Source organism: Salvia miltiorrhiza, chromosome 2, assembly GCF_028751815.1.
Source record: "Salvia miltiorrhiza cultivar Shanhuang (shh) chromosome 2, IMPLAD_Smil_shh, whole genome shotgun sequence".
In the NCBI taxonomy this organism is placed as follows: Eukaryota; Viridiplantae; Streptophyta; class Magnoliopsida; order Lamiales; family Lamiaceae; genus Salvia; species Salvia miltiorrhiza.
In genome coordinates, this window is record NC_080388.1 from 37,941,428 (window position 1) to 37,962,619 (window position 21,192).

A 21,192-nucleotide genomic window follows, 5' to 3' on the forward strand; every position below is an offset into this window, starting at 1 on the left:
ATATAATTTGAAGCACTCTTCCGTTTTATTGCAAAAGACCTTCTGAATCATCACGCATTCAATAAGGAAATAGCTTTTGCTCATCTGAGCACCTTTATAGGGTATGTGTCTCCATGTGTAATGCTAAGTCATAGAATGACCTTAGTCAATGCTCTCATTGCGGTTACCAGACTAAATGCATAATCCAAGACGTTCTAACTGAGGCGACGTCCTCGATAGGTTAAGGTATATATATTTATCTTGAGTATATCCTTAGGGTCTCATTAGAATCTTAATTCTTTTGTTTCAGCATTGATCCACTGTCGGCGCTTCTAGCTATTATTAAACTCTAAACCATCTTCGAGAACTTCTCTCTTCTTACACACTTGTGTAAACTTTTATGATGAATCATAATGGTTGGTAACTACTAGTACCCATATCACATCTCGTCTTTCAAATTCGTAGTAGGTGATCGTAATCAATAGGGATTCTCAGTCATGTCCTTATCTATTGCGATAGGTACTGTAAGTAGAATGGTTCCGAATATCTGAAACTATAAGCTGATAGCTTTAATCGTAATATTATAACATCATATACAAAGCATTTTGACCCCTCGTAAGTCTAACTCTGAAGTTCATACATGAATCATGAAGGTTATCCTCAAGCCATAGCTAGTGACAATCGAGGCTAGAAGCGAGTCTCAGCTTATTAGAGATTAGCTAACTGATTACATCAGTCGCACTCATCACTTATAAGCAATATTGTACTTAAACTATCATCGAAGGCAATAGTCGATTAGGTGCTCCGTCTCGCGTGAACAACCTGAATGAAGAACTATGCCTGCTTCAGTGATTCGTGCGTGGCACTCTGCTTGCACTGTTTTCATTGGATTCTCTTCCTCTTTCTTAGCTCTTCACCATGGCTATAGTGAAATATAACTGAGTTTCTAGCTTCTATTGTTCTTCTCGTAACAGTGATCATGCATTCTTAACGCATCTAAGTTCATTGAGATATCTAATCAATCAATAAAGCATAAAACTTGAATGTAAGCATCAGTACATTCATATAGAACGTGAACTTCTCAATGTTTTAAAACCATTACCACCTTCTTTCTTGCTGAGCATGACGATGTGATGAAGTGATGAGCTTTGGTTGACTGACTCATATATACTAGTGATCATACTAGAAAAATGGGCTAACTCTAGGGTTCAGAGCAAATGAACTGCTCTGATACCACTCTGTCACGACCGGTCCTAATTAAGGATAATTAAGCCGGGGAAACCATGACTAATGGAGGGAGATTAGAAGCGGGGTAGAAAGGGGAATAATCAAACAAGAAAGGATCACATTTCATCATTTAACAAAAGGAATATTTATAATATAACAGAAGTTTAGTCGTATAGACTCAAATAACTAGTAAGTTCAGATATCTCTGACTTAGCCAAATAAACATAAAACTTCTGAGTACGCAGCGGAATAAGGTTCTGATTACATGTATGAAGACATGTAACCCTAGAGTTCATTAATACATAATAAGACAAAAGAATCCTGCTCGTCACTTCATCACCATCGGCAGCTGCTCAACCTGCACATTTAGAAATATATGCAGGGCTTGAGTACAAAAGTACTCAGTGGGCACGTATGCCTAAGTATAAAATACATGCTTCAAAACTGTAAATTGTCATGCCATAATAAACAGTACAGCAAGGGAGTTTTTCGCTAAAAGGCCCAAGCTTACTAAATTCATTTGTGATTCTTAAAGTTCGACTGCAGTCTAAGTTCTCTTGTAATCTATCATATCTGGAACTTTGCGCCGGAGAGGTGGCCACCTCTCACGGTCACTTGACCGGCCAACCCGCTAGATGACTCACGGCCACTGGTGTACACTAGCCCTGGCAGGATAGCTATCAACTGCTCAAGACCCGAATTCGATTACATGATAAAAGTCACATCAGATAGATATCATACTGAAATTTAAATATTTTATGGCAAGACAATATTTGAAATAACTTCAATTAATTTAGTCATGAAATAACTTGCTTGAACGTAATATTTAAACTCATTTGATATATATGAAAGTAATGCCCACCTGTTAGAAACTTTCTGTGGTACAGTAGCTCCTTAACTGATTATTAATCTCGTGCTTGACCTTTATTACGAGAATATAAGTAAGATACTGCTCGAGTAAAATCCTCAATTATTGAGAATACAGAATTAATGATGCATGATTCTTATGCATGAATTATTATTCTGAAATAATAATTAGGGAATTTCTATTGTTAATCCAGGCTATCAGATTTAAACAAAAGCTAAGTCTCGTCTCATGAAGCTGGATAATTAACTAAAATTAATCTATTCTCTTCAGGATGTTATACTCCACTGATTAAATAATCCCGCTCTATGTGGTAGATAGAAAGGAACTAACTCGGCTTATTCATTACATAACCTCGTAGGAATTTATCGGGCTTATCAAATATGAATGGAAATAATAATATAATTTCAAATAATTAAAAGGCTCAACATAAGGCAGCCTATTAATTAAATAGAAGTGAGCTTGAATAATTAACATGAGAGGCCCAATTGAAATAATTCATCGGCTCAAGTAATTAAATAAATCTTGGCCCAATAAATAAATAAATAATTTGATTAATTGGGCTTAATTAAATAAATCAAACGAGGCCCAACTGAAATAAAATAACTAAGGCCCAACTGAAATGATACAGCAGCCCAAATATGTGAATAATCAAAGGCCCATATAAATAAATTCAGAGGCCCATTCAGAAATTAAAATCGGCCCATATAAATAAATTCAGAGCCCAAAATTAATAAATAAGCCAGCCCAACTCAAGCCCACTGAAATTAAAACAAAATCGGCCCACTGAAACGAAGCCCAAATAAGGAGTCCAACATAATTAAATAAAATCCGGCCCAATGAAATGGCCCAATGTAATGGCCCAACACTCTTTTCTCCCTTATTTCCCCCTTCACAGCCGTTCACCCACATCTCTCTCTTCCTCTCAATTCTCATCTCTCTCTCTCTACATAACAGGCGATTCCCCTCCCTCTCTATCAAAGCTCCTCCGCTGCGGAAGCTCGCCGGGAAGCAGCGGCGTTAAGCCATCGTCACCCGCTGCTTTCCCCTCTCCGTCCGTTTCCGGCGACGTCATTGTCAAGCCGCCCTCTCTTTCGGCTCTCCGGCTCGACTCCGGCAAAGCAGCCCCCCCCCCAACGTTGTCTCCACCTCTCCCTTCTCTTCTTTCTCGTGCGACAGGTACCCCATGCGCCGGCCGGTCGCCACCGCTCCGATTTCAAACGGAGGCGCCGCCTGAGCCCTAGTTTCTTCCCCAAATCAGAGAGCGCCGCCGTCGCTGGAACTGGAAGTCCGACGTGATTCGCCTCTCTCTTCTCCCTCGAAGCTCCTCCCTCACAAAATTCAGATCTCCCTGCGTCTGGACGTCCGCCGCCTCCACAGCTCCGTCGCGAAGGGCCCCGGCGAAGGTGTCCGGCCGAGAGTACCGTCCTTGGCCATCGGCCCTCTCAAGAATTTCTGCTCCGAGCCCTGGTGCCTCATCGTCGTGTCGTCGCGTTGCCAACCCTGGGATCAGCGAGTTGTGGTCGTCATCGAGGTTCTTCTCTGACCGCGTCTGGCGATTCCCCGAGCCCCAACGCCACTGCTGCTACTGGAATCTTCAGCTTCGCCGTGCCGCTGCACTCCAGAATCGGTGAGGTTTGCCGCTGCTACGCACGAGTCCGACGAGTAGGGTCCGACGTTGCTGTTATTTTCGGAAAGCTCGCGAATGGCCGCTGCCCTCGTTGAAGAACCAGTGGAATGTCGTTACTTGATCTGAAATCGGCGAGGCTCGCCGTCTGTCTTCCGGTTCGACGGAACATACCAATTATCGGGTGACTTTTAAGAGCTAAGTCTTTATTCGATCTCCCTATTCTTCTCTAGTTTCTAGTAGTTGTTAAGGATGGAGGTTCTTAAGTTGGTTGTTCTAGAGTGCAGTAGGATGTAAAGTATAAATCTTTCTATGGTTATACATATTATGCCCATTTGATACTGTGGTAATATCTCAATATATGAATCATACTACTTCTGTGAAACGCCTTAAATCATGTATTCGCATATGGTTTGCTATGTCTCTCTGTAATATGCTTAATCCTATATTTCTGAACCTTTAATACATGAAGCATGCTCTGTTGGGGTGTAAAATGTGTATATGAAAGTAGTGAACTGATATAGCATAAAATACCTTGAGAATGTGTTGGTTGGCTGTTGTGTTGCTATTGTAATCAGTGGGAAGAACTGAAATGAAAACTGATTATTTGTTTTTCCTCAATGAATGCAGGAGGAAACGGGGAGAGGTATTGGAAGAATCGAAGTTAAAGTCTTACCTTGAATGTTGGTAGGAGCAGTGAAGAAAGATCTCTGTTCTTCTGAAATTGCTAAGTGAAGGATGAAGAATATGGTGTTCTTGGATGGAGTCAACTAAGTGTATTTGGTTTACGTGAGTTGATGTAGGCTAAGTGGAGGATTATTGTAGTGGGAAAAAAAATTGAGTAGTGGTGGGGAAAAGTGATGATAATGGTGTGGAGGAGTTGGGGAACAAAGGTTAATGGAAGAAAAAGAAATAAAAAAAAATGTAGAGAATAATTAATGATGTATTTTCTATGTCTCCGTGATTCTGTAACTGTAAAGTGGATCGCGTGCTCATATTTGCTTGTACTGTTTATTTAAATAAATCTCGATTTTGACATGTGATATCTCGCTAAAATCGATAAGTTATAAAATGAATCTAAATTAAATCCATAGATTTAATTCGTTCGTTGTTCTGATATGTAAATTAAATCCGCAGATTTAATTAACTTCTTGAGTCGGAAATAATTCCCGACCTGAGTAAAATAAAATCAAATTCCATCTCGCTTAAAAAAAATAAATAAATAACGTGACTTTGCTAAGTCAGTTATAACTCTGAAATAATATCATTGACTGCTTTAACAATATAAATTCAGGATCATAAGCTGAATTCATATCAGAATAATAACTGTTTTCATTCACTGATGAACAAAAATAAACACTCATTACTGGATTTAAAATATATAAAAGAGCGGGTCACTACAAAAAATAAAATGAACAAAAGGAAAAAAAAAAAGACTAAATTAGCGGCGGCACCTAGCCGCCGGCGGTAAATAGCAGCGGAAAGGTCGTCGGTAAATCTTTTAAATATATAAATTTGTTAATATTAAATATACCGGCGGCGAGCGCTTTCGGTGATTAGCGGTGGCGGCACTGCCGCTGGTAATTGTGGCCGGACGGCGGTGGTTCTATTGCCAGACGTCACCGACGGGCTCCGCCGCCGGTGATTAGCGGCGGCCCATCGCCGCCGGTAACTTATTTACGTATATAAATTAATTCATATTACGAATACAGGCGGCAGCGGCGGTGCCGCAATTTTGAAACACACAGCTCATCTCAGTCGTCGTCGGTGGGCCGCCGGTATTTATGCATTTTTTTATAGTGACATGGGCTGAATATATATAAAAAAAATAATAATAAATTCTTTAATTTGAATTCTAACAGCTCCATTGCCGATTTTATTTATTTATTTATTTTTGTTTTCTTCTTTTTCTTTCACAACCACTTTTTCCAGCCTTTAATTTTTTATTTTTTTCCTTTCTCAACGACATTCTTGCCTTAGTTTATTTTTATATTATAATATCATGATTGGTTGATAGAAGCATAAAATGGTAGATTATTCATTTCTTGATTTTATGTGGTCATTTTAAGGCATATCCAAATTCATTGAATCCACATATATATATGCAACTATAGAGAGATCTCATTACAAAGAGAAACTATAGTTTCTAATACAAAATCTATGTGCTTTATGGCGAATAACACCATATCACATTTCTAACATAACTATACTATTTTTGCGCTTTCGCAATCTAAAAAATAAAAAATGTATTGTTAGGAATCTCCAATCTTAGGTTGAGTTGGTTGCTCAGGTTTTCCCACTAAATGCATTATATATGTATGCGCACTATTATAACGTTCACTATATGTGCAGTAATTTTTTTTTTTACTTACAAGTTTGAAACATAAAATGAAATTGAGGGAAATGATCTACCACTCCCCAATTTCGGCACTTGTATTTCAACTATTTCTTGATTCCCATTAAAAAAGTTTGAAGTGAATCTTTACGGACATGTTTGAAATGTGATATGGATTTAAAAATGCTTTCATTTGATGCATTTGTAATGTCCTTCTCTGAGTTAAGGCACACGTTTTTTCACAATAAAATGATCCAACTTCCTCGTTGTTTTTAACTATTTGATGCAGGTTGTAAATATTAATTGAATACCAATATAATGTTAGAAGTTGTACCAAACTTTAATCCCCAAAAAGAAAAAATGTTTGTACCAAGTTAGGCATGAACACAAAGGGAGTAAGCATCTGCTAATGTAGCATTTATCCCAAAGTGAAACAATGATGATAGATGGAAGTAGTTAAAAAGCATGAAAATAAAACTTTCATTCATTTTATTGCAAAATCTTAACATAATAATACGTTTTAATCATGTGTGTCTATCTTTATGCAATGAAAGTCCAACTCTAATTAATCATGTGTGTGTTTATCTTTATGCAATGAAAGTCCAACTAGATTGCACGAGTATATATGCAGGGCTACGAAACCATAACATGTACAAGTTTGTTTATTTCAAGAGGCGTTCTATGAGAAAAGGAGAATGGTTGCATAAAATGCAAGTTGAATTGGTGTAAGCCTAGTAATATACTAATATATAAGGAGATTTTCTTAGTAAATGCATCTTATGTTGCTAGTTTTTTTTTATTATGCCTAACTATTATCAGACAATAATCATTAACCATTCTGCCGCTTGACAAACACACCCACACAATAATCATCTTTTTTTTTTAGGCGGAAGGCGTGTATTTTATTACTCAAGATCATTGCATACAATATCCCTCAACCACATGGGATAATCACTCGTCCAAACCTTCCTATGCTCAATACTACGCACATACTGTGTCAGGCTGTGCGCGGCCTCATTCGTCGTGCGATACATGTGGAACACTCCCAGCAAACAATTATCTTTGGCCACCGTAAGGATATCGCAGATGTCTTGAGAAAGGAAGTCTCTGTCATCATTTGGTCCAGCCATGATCCTAGCCACCAACATTGAGTTAATGAACACACTAAAAGGCGATAAATACAGCTCAACATGAAGAAGAATGCCGTGAACAACGGTCATAACTTTTGACATAAACGGATTAGACGTCAGCTTTGTGCGCTTAGTCATCGCTGCACAGATCTTACTCTCGCCATTTAGCAATAATCATCTTTTCTAATGTTGCATTTTATGGTATAAGATGCAATCTTTTTTAACCGTCTTTCGATTTTTTCCCACATCGAGCTCGTAGTGAATATTCTCTATCCCACATCGAACTCATACTCAAAATGCTTATTCTTTTTTATCTATAAAAGGGCTCTTGTTTTCTTTTCTTGGCACCAAAATCTTCATAATTTAAGAGTACTATTGGCGTTGCTATAATTTGGTAAAGTGGTTGATTGTAGATGGCGGCGCGTGGGGGTGCACGAAACATTTTCAGACGTCAATTACCAAATGTATTGTCCTCATTCCTTCAATTTTAACTTTTGCTTTTTACCATGTTAGCATTCTCCATTTGTATCAATTTTCGTGCGCTCTTTTATTGTAATGGTTTCTTTTTTTTTCAATTTACAGCAATAAGGGACTTTTATTTTGAAGGATTAACTTTAATAGATAAAAAATAATAATATTAATATTTTATTTACTTAATACAAACGATTAGTTTTAATAGATAAAAAAATAATTATATTAATCTTTTATTTGCTTAATAGGATTAAAACGTGGTATATTTCAAGACTTTTAATTATTTTATCATATAAATAAATTAGTTCTGTTTGATTTATATTCCGTTAAAAAAGTGGGTGAAATTGAAGAAATGAAATTCCTATAAATAGTGGCTTACGCTAGCAAATTTGTTCCAACAATTCACTCCACAAAAGAATAAAATTATAATTGATAAATGCAATTAAGAAGCAAACTAAAATGAGCAATCTATAATGTGATAAAGAATTATATTTTACTTTAGAGGACATACATTGAGAATGGGAACAACTTCTAAATAAACAACACAATCAATGGTAAATGTAAAGAAGAAGAAAATAAAAAGCACACGAAGCATAAATTACAACCATTTTTAAACTTGAAGTTGCAACATGTGAATTTTTATGTAATTTGATATACATAGGAGTAAGTGATGATATCATGATAATGAAAACGATGCCAACATTATTAGTAGTCCCTCAATTTTGAAGAAATATTGATAGAAATGAGTGACACAAATTTTAATAAAAGTGGTTTAATGTATTGTAAGTGAAGAAATATTTTTACTTTAAGGGTAGTGATATAGTAAATAATGGGATAAAATAAGCAAATAAGTTGATATATTGAAACTTTTTTATGAGGTAGTGCCTATAAATGAAATGAAACTTTTTTGTAGACATCCCAAAATAACAAATTAAGACTATTTTTCTAAGATGTAAGGAATAATAAACAATGCTTGCAATGTAATATTAGACTAACTTCAATGCTTTGGACTATTTTGTTGCCGTTACTACACCAAAATAGTACGTACTAGAAATGTTTTGGTTGGAGCTCAAAAAAAGAAATGTTTTGGATAGTCTCTATCTCACATTGAACTCATACTTGAAATACTTTTTTTTTTTGACAAATTAATGATTATTAAACAAAAAAAATTTAATGATTGCACTACAGTGGGTTCAAACCCAATATCTTTGACTTTAAGCATTAATCATTATGTCGTTAGGCCAACACACACACACCATACTTGAAATACTACTTAATTTATTATTTTATTGATAAAAGAGCTCTTTTTTTTTTCCTTCCAACCAAAATATTCCTTAGGGTCAATTTACTTTGATGAAAAATGAGCGAAAAAAATATTTTTTCACTATTTTTCCATATTTTCACTATGATAGAAAATTTTATCCGGACATGAAATATTTTTTCTCGGGCAACTCATTTTCTCTCAAATATTGGAAAATATTATCTTTAGATAATGGTGTGAAAATATTTTTCAACATTTCCTTTATACCAATATTAACTCATGCGGCACAGACATATATGCACCATTTTAGAACAAGATTTTGGTGCACCATTTGGTCAATCTTGTGCAAAAGTGCCTCACCAAATTTGGAGTTTCTGTATCATAACAAATTGCTATCGAGGCTAATTAAGTTCTAGCACAACATACAATCCTTGTGAATTATATTATCCTAATACTTTTCATCTTTAATAAACATATGATAAAAATGAGAAAAATATAATATTTTCTTATTTTTTTATCCATCATTTTCTAGTGAAAATTATACAATTAAAATAAATACACCATTAAGAGTAATTTTTGCTTTGCTATAATTTGGTAAAGTGATTGATTGTAGATGGTGACGTGTGGATGTACATGAAACGTTAGCAAACGTCGATTATCAAATGTATTGTGCTTCATTTCTTTTGTTTTTGTACTTTGCGTTTTGCCATTTTAGCATTCTCCATTTGTATCAATTTTGGTGCACTCTTTTCTTTTGTTGCTTTATTTGCTTTTTTTCAATTTACACCAATCTTTTTTTTGTTAGTTTGTATTGTTAGATTTTGTTCTATCAAAAGAGATTGATTTGTAAGTTGGACAGCCATGACCCATCTTTTGTAGGAATTTACTTAAGTGAGTACAATACCTGAGAGGTCAATTTACTACAATATGTGATAACCTAACTACGTTTTGATAATGTCGTGATATTATCCTAATTAATTATATTTAAACAAGGAATTAATAAGTCAGCAAATGTGGTGAAGTCCTACAAGCTACAACTCCCGGAGATGATGTTGCTGGTGGATTCGGTAGGGAGAAAGTTCGAGACGAAGCGCACGTCATGGAAGGATGGTTGGGCAGATCGAATTTGGCGGGAATAGGGGACAAGCTCATCTGCGAGTTCATACAAAGCGGCAGTGGAGAAAATGAGGATCTGCACCTCAAGGTAAGTTTATTCCGTGCATGATAAGCAGCAAAAGGTGGAGATCGTTAAAAAGAATGTACATTTTCTTTTTAATTGGGAAAGATTAGAACAATGCAGAAAGATTGTATGTTGTGCTGGAACTTAATTAGGTTCGATTGTAATTTGCTATGATATAGAAACTCCAAATTTGGTGAGCCACTTTGCACAAGATTTGACCAAATGGTGCACAAAAATCTTGTTTTAAAATGGTGCGAGCTGTAATTCTTAAAAAAAAAAAAAAAAAAAAAAAAAACTTGTAAAATTATATAAAAATAATAATAATATTTCGTCAAAAAAAAGCTATACAATATTCATTATTAGTCTAATAATTGAAGAAGATTAGTGGGGGAAATAAGAGACAAGAGATGAAGACATGATCCGTTTGAGTCGCCCTTCACATGCATTTTCCAATTATTTCCGTTTCCAACGTTCAATTATACACTCTTTGCTTTTCATGCACAAAAAGCTTATTATATAAAGGGAAAATTGAACCTAAATATACAAACTTTGCCAAAAATTCATATTTGACGCGAAGTTAGGATTTTACATTTTAATACACCAACTTTCGTTGTTGTCCAAATTTGACACGACTTAATTCTTAAAAATTCAAAAAACAACTCATTTTTGTAAATAATTATACAAAGACCCACTTATGTTATAATTTGGGACATTTAAATCAAAATAAGATATTTCCTTATGATGTTTTCTTTTAAACCATTTTAGGCGCGGATCAAAGATTAAAAGAAAACATCATAAGGAAATATCTTGTTTTGGTTTAAATGTCCCAAATAATAACATAAGTGGGTCTTTGTATAATTATTTACAAAAAGGGGTTGTTTTTGAATTTTTAAGAATTAAGTCGTGTCAAATTTGGACAACAACGAAAGTTGGTGTATTAAAATGTACAATCCTAACTTCGCGTCAAATATGGATTTTTGGCAAAATTTGTGTATTTTCACGCAATTATCCCTTATATAAATTAGTGTTAATTTGCAGGATGCATATTGCACAGGCAATCATATGCAATCGGCAACGACTTAACCTCGTAGGTAGGCAAATGTTATTCGCCAATCCCAATTAACCTTGATTTGTGTCTAATTAAATCTTAATTATGAATTAATTAATTTTGCTGTAAATGACGTTCAGCCTTTTACGAGTGAACGACTTTGATTTACTTCTTTATTATCTGATCATTTAAACTTATAATTCAAAATAGAAAAATAATGAATAGGTGGAATTGGATTGGTGATGGACCAAACCCGAACTACTATTTGATAGAATCAGCCAGTAACATCTGAGTAAGGATGTCAAGGTTAACTAATCGAATTTCAGGCAAATCTATCAAATTATCAAATTATTCGGGTGCATATTAATGAAATTGAAAAATTTTCGGGTTAAACTTTTCAACCCTAATCCTAAACGTTTGGGTTTCAGGCCAACCAATCGGACTAGTCAGACTCGAAAATTTATTTTAAAAAATAACTAATATCTTTTTCTTTATAATATAATATTTGTAATAAACAAATACACACATAAATAAGTGATGTTTCAACACCAACTTACATAATAACTAATATGCAACTCTCATAGATATAAAGATGCAATATTTTTGTTAAATAATCATCATTTTTTAATTTTACATATAAATGTTTCATGTTAAGTATTGAATTAAAAGTACAGAAAATTGAAATGATGAGCGTAATTTTCTAATATTGAATTTTTAATATTAAATTAAAACACATTTCACAAATTTTTGAAAAAAATATCTTATCATACTAATTTTCAGAAGTCAAAAATTTAGTTGAAAATCAAATAAAGAAGAAAAAAATCAAATAATTAAAAAAAAATATTATTTTCAGGTCAACCCTAAGGTTTTGGGTCATATATTTTCAAGCCAATTCTATCGGATGTCGGACTATCGAGATTGCGGACTATTATTATTATCGGATTAAAAATTTCAATCTTAACCCTTGCGAAGTGGCAGACTATATCGGGCAAATTTATGAGTTTCAGGTTACATCGACATTCCTCCATACTCTACCCTCTACATAGACGAAATGATGTGTACTGACAACCTAGGTTTGACTTTCGATGCTTTTTTAAACTATGAGAATTAGTAACGTGTATTATTTCATTAAATAGCGTTAACTTTTTATTTTATTCTCTGTTGACTCTTTGGTAGCTTATTTTAATTTTGCCGCTAGCGAAAGACAAGAAAAAGGTCGGCGTGGTACTAATATTTTATGATTGTTGTGAAATATATATATACACATGAATAGAGGGAAATAGATCAAGAAACTTGTTTGATTTGTTTCATATATACTAATTAACGTAAGTCTATCTTCAAAGTTGTGAGTGATTACTTGTTGCCAACGAACAAGGAATTCATCAAGATTCAAGATCTTACCAAGATGACGGTAACCTCTCTCTCTCTCTCTCTCTCAGACATTTGTGTGTAAAATTGTTATGTATCTATTCATTTCGAAATAAGGTAGGTTAATTTTTTTCTTTGTTCTTTTATCATTCCGAGAGCGAACATAAATATATGGATTATGAAGTTATAAATTTTATGGAAAAGACATTGTATGTTTATTTTTATTTTTGAATGGAATTGTATGTTTATTATTTGAGCTGCCCAATCTAGCCATCCTTACTTGCCAGTTCGTCCTGCTCCGGCCCAAACTAGTTGGGATGCATTTTTCATGACCCAAAAAATCATTTTGGCCCGGCCCGACAGAATTGGAACCACCTGGTGGTCTGACTGCTTTACTTTGACACCTCTAGTTATAATGAGTTTGAACTTCGATAGAATTTATTAAATTATTTTTGGTATATTTTTAAATCAAAAATAATTTTCGCCCTTATTTTTATTTTTTTGAATGAATTTTTTTCGGCCATTTCAGACCACGGAAATGCGTGTGCACATGTGTTGCGCCGGATGTGAGAGCAAGATCAAGAAAGCCCTCCACAAGGTCAAAGGTACATCAATTTCTTTTCGCCGTGAAAATTTTATTCAAATTCTATTGCTTCAAATTTTTATTATGCTTATCACGTTTAATTTATTAAGGATGTGTTCTCAAATTTATCATGGAAAAATAAAGGATAAAAAAAATTATCCTTTTAAATTTCTTATTTTTTACAAAAAAGAATTTCACCTTTTTCCATTCCTTATTTTCACTCTATAAATGGATAATATTATCCCTCCAAAAATTCTACTCCTTTTCTCATAAATGTGAATTGTTGAGCCCAACTATAATCTGAAGACGTCAATCGAGTTTAGTCCTAATTCTTACGAGGAACAAGCTAAGCATATAAGTTGGGAAATGGGAAGTAGATGAGCTAACTTAAATGAATTGCCAATATAGCGTATATACCTAATTTTCAACGTGATAGCTTTCAGCTAGCTAGAAAAAAAATCATTTTCGTGTTATTTCAAATACTATTATATATCTGAATTTAAATTAAAAATGAAAAACATCACAATTTAAGATATGAAGTTATTTATTTGTACAAATATTAGACGTGCATAAGTTATGCATACTTCAATTTAATTGTTTATAGTAGATTTAATTACTTTCAAATTTAAAGTTTTAAACTTAAATCTAGTTTTTCTTACTTAAATATCTTTAATGGAATATGTTGGGAAACAACATCTTCAGATTAATTAACTTAAACCAAAAAGTTTGTTTTCCTTAGTAGATATACATTCATATGTATTCAAATAAGATCAAACTAATTCCACAAGCAAATAAAAATAATACTACTAGATTATTTATGTCAATATCACATAATTGTTTGTTAACAATATGTTCTCTCCAAAACATAAAGTTGCTTAAAAAAATTTCAAAGTTAGTGAAAGTATATATGTAATGTTTTAAATTGATTAAAGTAAATAAATATTGGATGAAAAATCAGGAGTGGACGAAGTAGACATAGACATGGGCCTGCAGAAGGTGACGGCAACCGGGTGGGCCGATCAAAAGAAAGTCCTAAAAAGCGTCAGGAAAACCGGAAGAAGAGCCGAGCTGTGGCAATTTCCGTACAATCCAGAGATGCGAAACCACAATGTTACCGGTCACCACGACCACAACCAACAAAACTACGGCGGCCCGACGCCGGGCTCCTCCTACAACTACTACAAGCACGGCTACGACCACCATGCCTATACCTATGCTGGAAGCTCCACTATATTTGGAACTCGAACGGGGGATACCTTTAGTGACGAGAACCCACGTGCATGTTCTATAATGTAATCACAACACACAGTTTGATTTTCATGTAACATTTTTAATTCTATGTTGTGTTGTTGGTTATAGAATTAAGTATCTATATCATGTAGCGTGAATCATAGTGACGTCAAATTTTGAAATTAAATTTAATTTTGATAACATTAATTAATTTTAGTAATTAAGCAAGTTTTGATTACTAGTGTTGCACGTATCGTGAATTCGGCAGCATATCCTCTTGCGAGGAATGGCGTTGTAGAACCATGTGCTCATCTGATTTTTCAATGTAGCTTATTGTGGCTATTGTATCGTTGGATTTTAAGTCGGAGTAATAATACGGTATGTTTTTCTCTAATAATAATAATAACAATATATGTGTAGTTTTATTTTTCTGATGAAGTATAGGATATTATTGATTTTTAGTATTTCTAAATGCAAATATATGTGTATCTCTCACGTTGTGCTGTATATATTCTGGACGAAAAGAGTACAAATTTGTAGCATTTTAAAATTTAGAGTCTCTCTTCACTCCAAAAACTATATATAATGTTGGGTATTAGATGTACTAATTAATTCCGCCCTCAATATAAGTGTGACACAATATTTAAGCTCGACCGATATGAAAATGAAAAAAATAGCACTGATATTTTTAACGTGTTTCAACCAAATTGTCTATGTTAGAGTCAATGTTGACTCCGACAATGTTGGATTGAATGTTGATAACATTCTTGTTGTCAATATTTCTGGGAACCAGCCAACATTCTGGAGTTTGCCTTGAAGCTGTACTTTGACTCTCCATTTATAACTGTATATATTTAATCTTTACCTTCTTTTTACGGTTTATTATTCTTTGGTATTAGAATAAAGGTTTTATGCTTGTTGACCACATTTTTAATAAGTGGAAAGGTAATTTATCATGGTCCAAAGTAGTGGACTGTTAGTTTCTATTTTTCAGGATCCATGATCTCTTCAACCAACATTCCAGACTGGTTGACTGACAGTTTTCAGAGGTGGATTGCAGCGGTTATAGGAACATTTTGGAAGTGGGAAGTGGAGAGAAGTGACCACTACATGAAGGTCTATAAAAGCAGCAACAAACCTCATTCATTCTTACGTTTTGGAAGTGCAAAATTAGTGGCCTAACATTTACTCACAACCCATCTCGTTATTTTCCTGCTGCAAATATGATACCGGTTCTTCAAGGATTGCTTTGACGAATGAGGCTTAGACAACTAATTTGTAAAGTCTCTCTTTATATTGACGGGAGGTCAAGGGCAAGAGTTGAAGTACAAGGCCATTGGAGCGTAGCAGGTTGTTTGTTTTGGCTGTGTAACATTTGTTATTCAGTTGTGTTTTCTTTCTGTGTTGATTCGACATTCTAGTGCAATGAGTAGGTAGGTTGATTTATCTTAGGCAGCCAATCTGTAAAGATAGATCACCAAGAGATCCAAATCTGTACTTTGTATTGTTGATTATCATAGTAATTTTAACCTTGAGGCACTCACAGATTATAGTTATATAATCCGTGAAAAAGTTATTCTGTGTGTTATTAATTTCCGCTGCATGTTGGTTTCAATGTTATTAACATTCTGTTGATAACATTCCTATCAATATTACTTTTCGTTTTACACAGTTTATACTTTTTGATAATTTGGGGCACTAAACTCTTTCAGCCTACATCCACGGACACACATCAATATATTAGACAATCTAAGAAGAAGGAGTACAAATACCACATTGTATTTAATTTGTATCTGCCCGCACAGATGTTATTTCTCAATTCACTTTTATCATCGTGTAACTTCAACACTGAAATTTTTCCTCACAAGATGCATGTTTCTCTCTTTATTAAAGATCGGAAATGTTTCTGATTTTGGTGTGTCTTCAAGGTTGCTGCGAGACCTTCAATTTATAGGCAAAAAACTAGCTGGAATGCAACATATTGCAGCAAAAGTTGAAATTCATGTTGTCATAAATGTTGGGCATGCAAGAGCTACAAAATAGAGAATAGCTCTTTTGACTAACATATATATAACTTAGAAAATTATAGTCTCCCATGGAAATGTGAGAAAAAGATCCTTTATTCTTATTCATTTATTCTTATTATCTCTTGTATCAAAGTAATGGATAGATAGAAATAATATGATATATTAAGCCAAATTTACAATATTCATATATGTTAGCAAATGTCTACACACCGGCTCGATGAAATGCTTGGTTTAGGTACGAAGTGTTAATCCCTTGAAAGCTATCTTCTCATCGTCGCTAAGAAATCGAAGAAATAATTTCATTGCATATTTATGAGCATGATCTTATAATATCTTCTAGCATATTCTCCTCTCGGATTTTTATTTTTCTTTTATCTTCACCACAAATAAATTCTTTTAGGGAAACCTTAATTGCTTTTAATTATTATTAATATCTAAATCTGTATAGATTTACATGCGCCACTCTCTATATATATATATAACATGCCAGTTGTTTTCTTGCACATTTAACAGCATGGAAGCTCAACTATTCGATTAAAATCCTTGTTCAATTACTTTATGCAAATTATTTACATTAAAAATGATTGTTTCTATACGAAATGTTAATTCCGTGAAGGTTCTCTCCACGAAAGAATTTTGACAGTTGTGAAATTGCAAATTTGTGGAAATTTTCGAAATTAATGCACCAAATTAAGTGTATGTATTTACTCACCAACTTTATATAAAAATTCGAGCAAAACCCAGAATTTGGTCGGATTTACAACCAATTAATCCTTATTTTTATAGTTTTTATAAGTTACCGCAAAATGTAATAAGAGTAGATTAGATAAAAAAGAATATTTAGTCCCCGAAACACTAATTTCTAGTTGTGTAACATTTATAGCACATAAACAGATAACCAAGGAATCTATATCCTACGACGAAAATCATCATCATGAACAAGTTGGTCCATTTCTGCGGCTCCTTCAAACCTTGTCGAATCAAGAAGCCATCGCCATAGATCAAGCACTCACCTTCAATTCTCTCCAAGCATTTCCCCTTCCCTTGTTCGCCGCCGAACTCGTTTATGAGGAAGCTTTCGAAAGGGTACTTGAAAACGCTCAAATACTGCATGAAAGTCCAGCATTTGGGCATCGAATCCTTGCTCAGAAAGTAGCCGGAGAAGAGGAAGAAGGAGCCCATCACTCCCGCAATCACGGACGTTCCCGTGATGAAATCCGGCACCAGCGCGCTGAAGCACGCCACGAAGGAGTTGGCCATCAGTATCACCATCCAGACCACGAGAGCGAAGTAGAGATATTGCTCAATATTTTGGCTCAGTCCCACAATCCAGTATACTGGAGTAGCGAATAATAGCGCCGCTATTAGGAGGAAAGGGAGGAAGACCAGAGCGTTTGCCACCACGTACGAGGACATCCTGTACGCTCCCCTCGACGTCTCTCTCTCTAGAATCCTCCTCTCTTGCAGGAATATTGGCAGAGCCTCCGTTGTCGTTGAGATCAAGAATGTGAGAGTGAAGGCGAAGAAACCTACTTGGTTTTGCACCTTCTTTCTCTCCTTGTCTCCGAATGCGTCCATGAAGATCGTGCCTAGCACAATTCCTGCTACTAATGATTGGATTGTTTTCGTCACGAATAGCTGTTTGGTTCGGAAAATGTTACGCGCGAATCTCTGGCCGAGGACGATAGTCTCATCGAGATGAGAATTGCAGTATGAGTTATGATTCCCTTCTTCGTGATTAATCAAGAAATGTTCGTCTTCATCAACATCGCTCTGTTTCTGAGCTTCGACGTCTGCATCGATGGCGAACTCGAGCACGTTGACACGAGGAGGGATGACGTGACCGGCGGCCTTGATCCTCTCCTCGAGGAGAGCTAGAGAGCCGTTGTGAACAACTGCGCCGTTGTTCAGCAGTATAACATGATCGATCAACTCAAGAATCCGGAACCCGGGTTGATGAATGGTTACCACGATCGTCTTGTGCTGATTCTTGGCCATTGATTTGAGCAGCGATATGACATCCAGTGCCGACGCGGAGTCGAGCCCCGACGTCGGCTCATCGAGGAGCAGAACGGAGGGATCGTGCACTAGATCCACCCCGATCGACAACCGGCGCTTCTCGCCGCCGGAGATTCCCCGGCTCGATTCATCGCCGACTCTAACGCCGCTGATGTGATCAAGTCCGAGCTGATTGAGCAGCTTCTGCACTCTGGCGGCCACCTTGTCGCGACCGGCCTTGAGCCGGAGGCGGGCGCTGTAGGTGAGCGTCTCCTCGACGGTTAGGAGGGGGAAGAGGGCGTCGTCTTGCGTCACGTACCCCGAAACCCTCCGAAAATGGGGCGGGTTCATAGGTCGGTTGTTGACCAGGACGCGGCCGGAGAGTCTGGCCGGGACGATCATCCCGGCCAGAATCTCCAGCAGCGTGGTCTTGCCGGCGCCACTGGGGCCCGCGACCGCGGTGAGCTTCCCCGGGTTAGCGTCACAGGTCACGTTTTTGAGGAGGAACTTGGAACATTGGTTGTGGTCGAGACATGAGATGAAAGGTAGCCGGTTGAAATAATCGTTGTATCTTGAAGACAATTCGTAGGAGACGTTATCGGTGTTGAGCTTGTAGTGAGAAGTTTGTAGGTGAGATTGGATGGGTAGCTCCATTGGTAGAGAAATAATTGGGTAGTGAGGTAGAGGAGGGAGATGACCTAATTCTTTAAATTAAATGAAACCCTTTTCTTTATAGGTAGTGAGAGAGGTGTATGAATGCATGCATGGGCATTTGTTTCGTGATTCATGGCCCTATTGCGCCTCAAACGGTTGAGATATTTTTTTCTTTCTTTTTAAATTTGGACAGGTAACACTTAGTCAATCAGAAATGGTACTAATCATGTGGGCTACCTCAAGTTGAATTATCCCACTATACAAGGAGATTTTTGTTGGGGAGAGAGAGCGAGAGAGAAAGACACATGAAATGTTACATGGTAGTTATAAAGTTTTTCGTTATTGTTGAGAAGACATGGTACATATAGGGTTAGCATAATTATTGCGATGATATACAGTTTGTTGCTTCAAGAATTTGAATATATATATGGGTGAGCCAAATATTTTTTTAGGAGGGTTCAATTATATGTAATCTATAGAAAAAATAAGATTAATTTTTAAAATAATATTAGAGATAATTAATAATAATTATAATATAATTGTAATATCATTTTAGGTTATATCACAATATCAAAATTAGAAAATAGTGTTCATAAATCCACAAAAATATATTGGACCTCAAATTAATAAGTACAGAAAATTAATTAGTAGAAGCTATCAATTAATTTCACTAACTTGATGAAAGCGTTCAGTGGATGGATTAGAACTGTGTTGTAACGTAGCATCACCATTATTACCTATTCTCGCGAAACCATAGTATTAAATGTTGATATTACCAATGTCAAAAGATATAGTAGTGTTTTTAATATGCAGGGACCAGCATTAGGGGTACACCAACTTCGTATATTCATTCACTACTATAACCTAGGCGACTACGACTGCAAATTGTCAGTGGTTGCCACTTGCCATTAAAACTTTGCTATATATGCTTAAGATTCTTTAAATTTTTAATTTTTTGGGATTTTTTATTGTTTCCCAACAAAATTGTTTAACAAGTAGACACAATCGATCCCATTTCATATTATTTTACAATAATAATAATAATAATAATAATAATAATAATAATGTTATTATTATTATTATTAGCCTAATCTTTTTTTATTTAATTATTATCATAATCATGAAACATTCAAGAATTCCACTCCAATCACAATTCTAAAGATTTTATAAGATTTTATCACATGTTTTCGGTCGGACTCTTTGGGTCTCTTCTTTCGTCGTTGCTTGGTTCTGCTTTCTTTGTTAGTGGTTTTTGTTGTCGCGTTTTCATGTTTGTTTCGGGTGGGTGGAGCGGGGGCTGTTTAGGGGCAATGGTTCCGCCGGAGCTTTTGAGACAATCCCAATTCCGCTCCTCCCCCGTCTTTTGACTTCGTTTATGACGAGCACTCTTTTTCCTCTGTTAGGTTTTTTTTCATTGGGTTTGTCTGTCAGAGGTTTTAACGAGACTCGGCCCTTTGTCTGCGTCTTGTGCTTCAAGGATTTTTGTTGTGTTTTTTGTTCTTTTTCTTAATAAAATCTTTATTTCATTCATGAGATTTTATCACATATAAATTTATTACTATTTCAATCCAAGACTTATTAATTTTTTGTATACAAATTTATTATATAAATTTAATAAATGTTAAAAAAAATCAAGCTCAAGGAAATATGTCACTAAGGCCTACTAAAACCTAAATCTTTTAAACACATTACACGAGCCACAAGAGACAATTGTGAATGAGTCTTGCAACCAGGTCACAGTTCCTTATCAGCAACAATCAACTTATTATATAGTAATTGTGCTTCAGGGTTTGGGGGTTCTTCAATGTTATGAATGTTATATTGAGATGCAGCAATATCCATCACCATATTCTAATAATTATCTTCATTGTCCTCAATATATATCTTCAAAGTAATGATATATATTCAGTCGTGGGCATGTCAATTTCTCCATGAAACCTCCAATTATAGTTTTTTCGCACAAATCCATTTTTTGCAATGTGATATTGAACGTCTTTAGTGCTATAATATATATTATCACATTTCCTACACGAATACTTAACCTTTTTCCCATCCATTAAATCTCATCTACTATTAGCAAAATTTATGAATTCTTGAAAACCTCTTTGAAATTTGGGATTGAAAGTTCCATCGCGTAGAAACCGCCGATATATCCACTCACGATTTTCGCTCATTTTATCTAATGTCTAAATAATACGATGTTAGAAAA

At 35.3% G+C, this 21,192-nt stretch overlaps 3 protein-coding genes across 4 annotated transcripts in view; 2 read left to right on the top strand and 1 right to left on the bottom strand.

Moving 5' to 3' along the window:
- Positions 1-10,309, top strand: part of LOC131012318 (B3 domain-containing protein At5g25475-like) — a 37,114-nt gene extending 26,805 nt beyond the window's left edge. Inside the window, exons 4-5 of one of the 2 annotated variants that reach the window (XM_057940260.1) lie at positions 7,577-7,627; positions 9,918-10,309. In XM_057940260.1, the coding sequence (XP_057796243.1) occupies positions 7,577-7,627; positions 9,918-10,034 (168 nt within the window). In that variant the 3' untranslated portion in view covers positions 10,035-10,309. Of the gene's footprint in view, positions 1-6,919; positions 7,769-9,917 lie in introns of those variants that run through there. The other variant, XM_057940259.1, reaches the window with a different exon arrangement.
- Positions 10,310-12,384: 2,075 nt separating this feature from the next.
- Positions 12,385-14,507, top strand: LOC131012326 (heavy metal-associated isoprenylated plant protein 28). The gene is made up of 3 exons (XM_057940267.1): positions 12,385-12,534; positions 13,021-13,096; positions 14,033-14,507. Exons 1-3 carry the CDS (start codon positions 12,529-12,531, stop codon positions 14,368-14,370), a joined length of 420 nt encoding a protein of 139 aa, XP_057796250.1. The 5' UTR covers positions 12,385-12,528; the 3' UTR covers positions 14,371-14,507.
- A 2,663-nt stretch (positions 14,508-17,170) lies between these two features.
- Positions 17,171-19,325, bottom strand: LOC131012309 (ABC transporter G family member 10-like). The gene has a single exon (XM_057940239.1). The coding sequence runs from the start codon at positions 18,981-18,983 to the stop codon at positions 17,187-17,189; it is 1,797 nt and encodes a 598-aa protein (XP_057796222.1). The 5' UTR covers positions 18,984-19,325; the 3' UTR covers positions 17,171-17,186.
- Between the last annotated feature and the right edge of the window lie 1,867 nt (positions 19,326-21,192).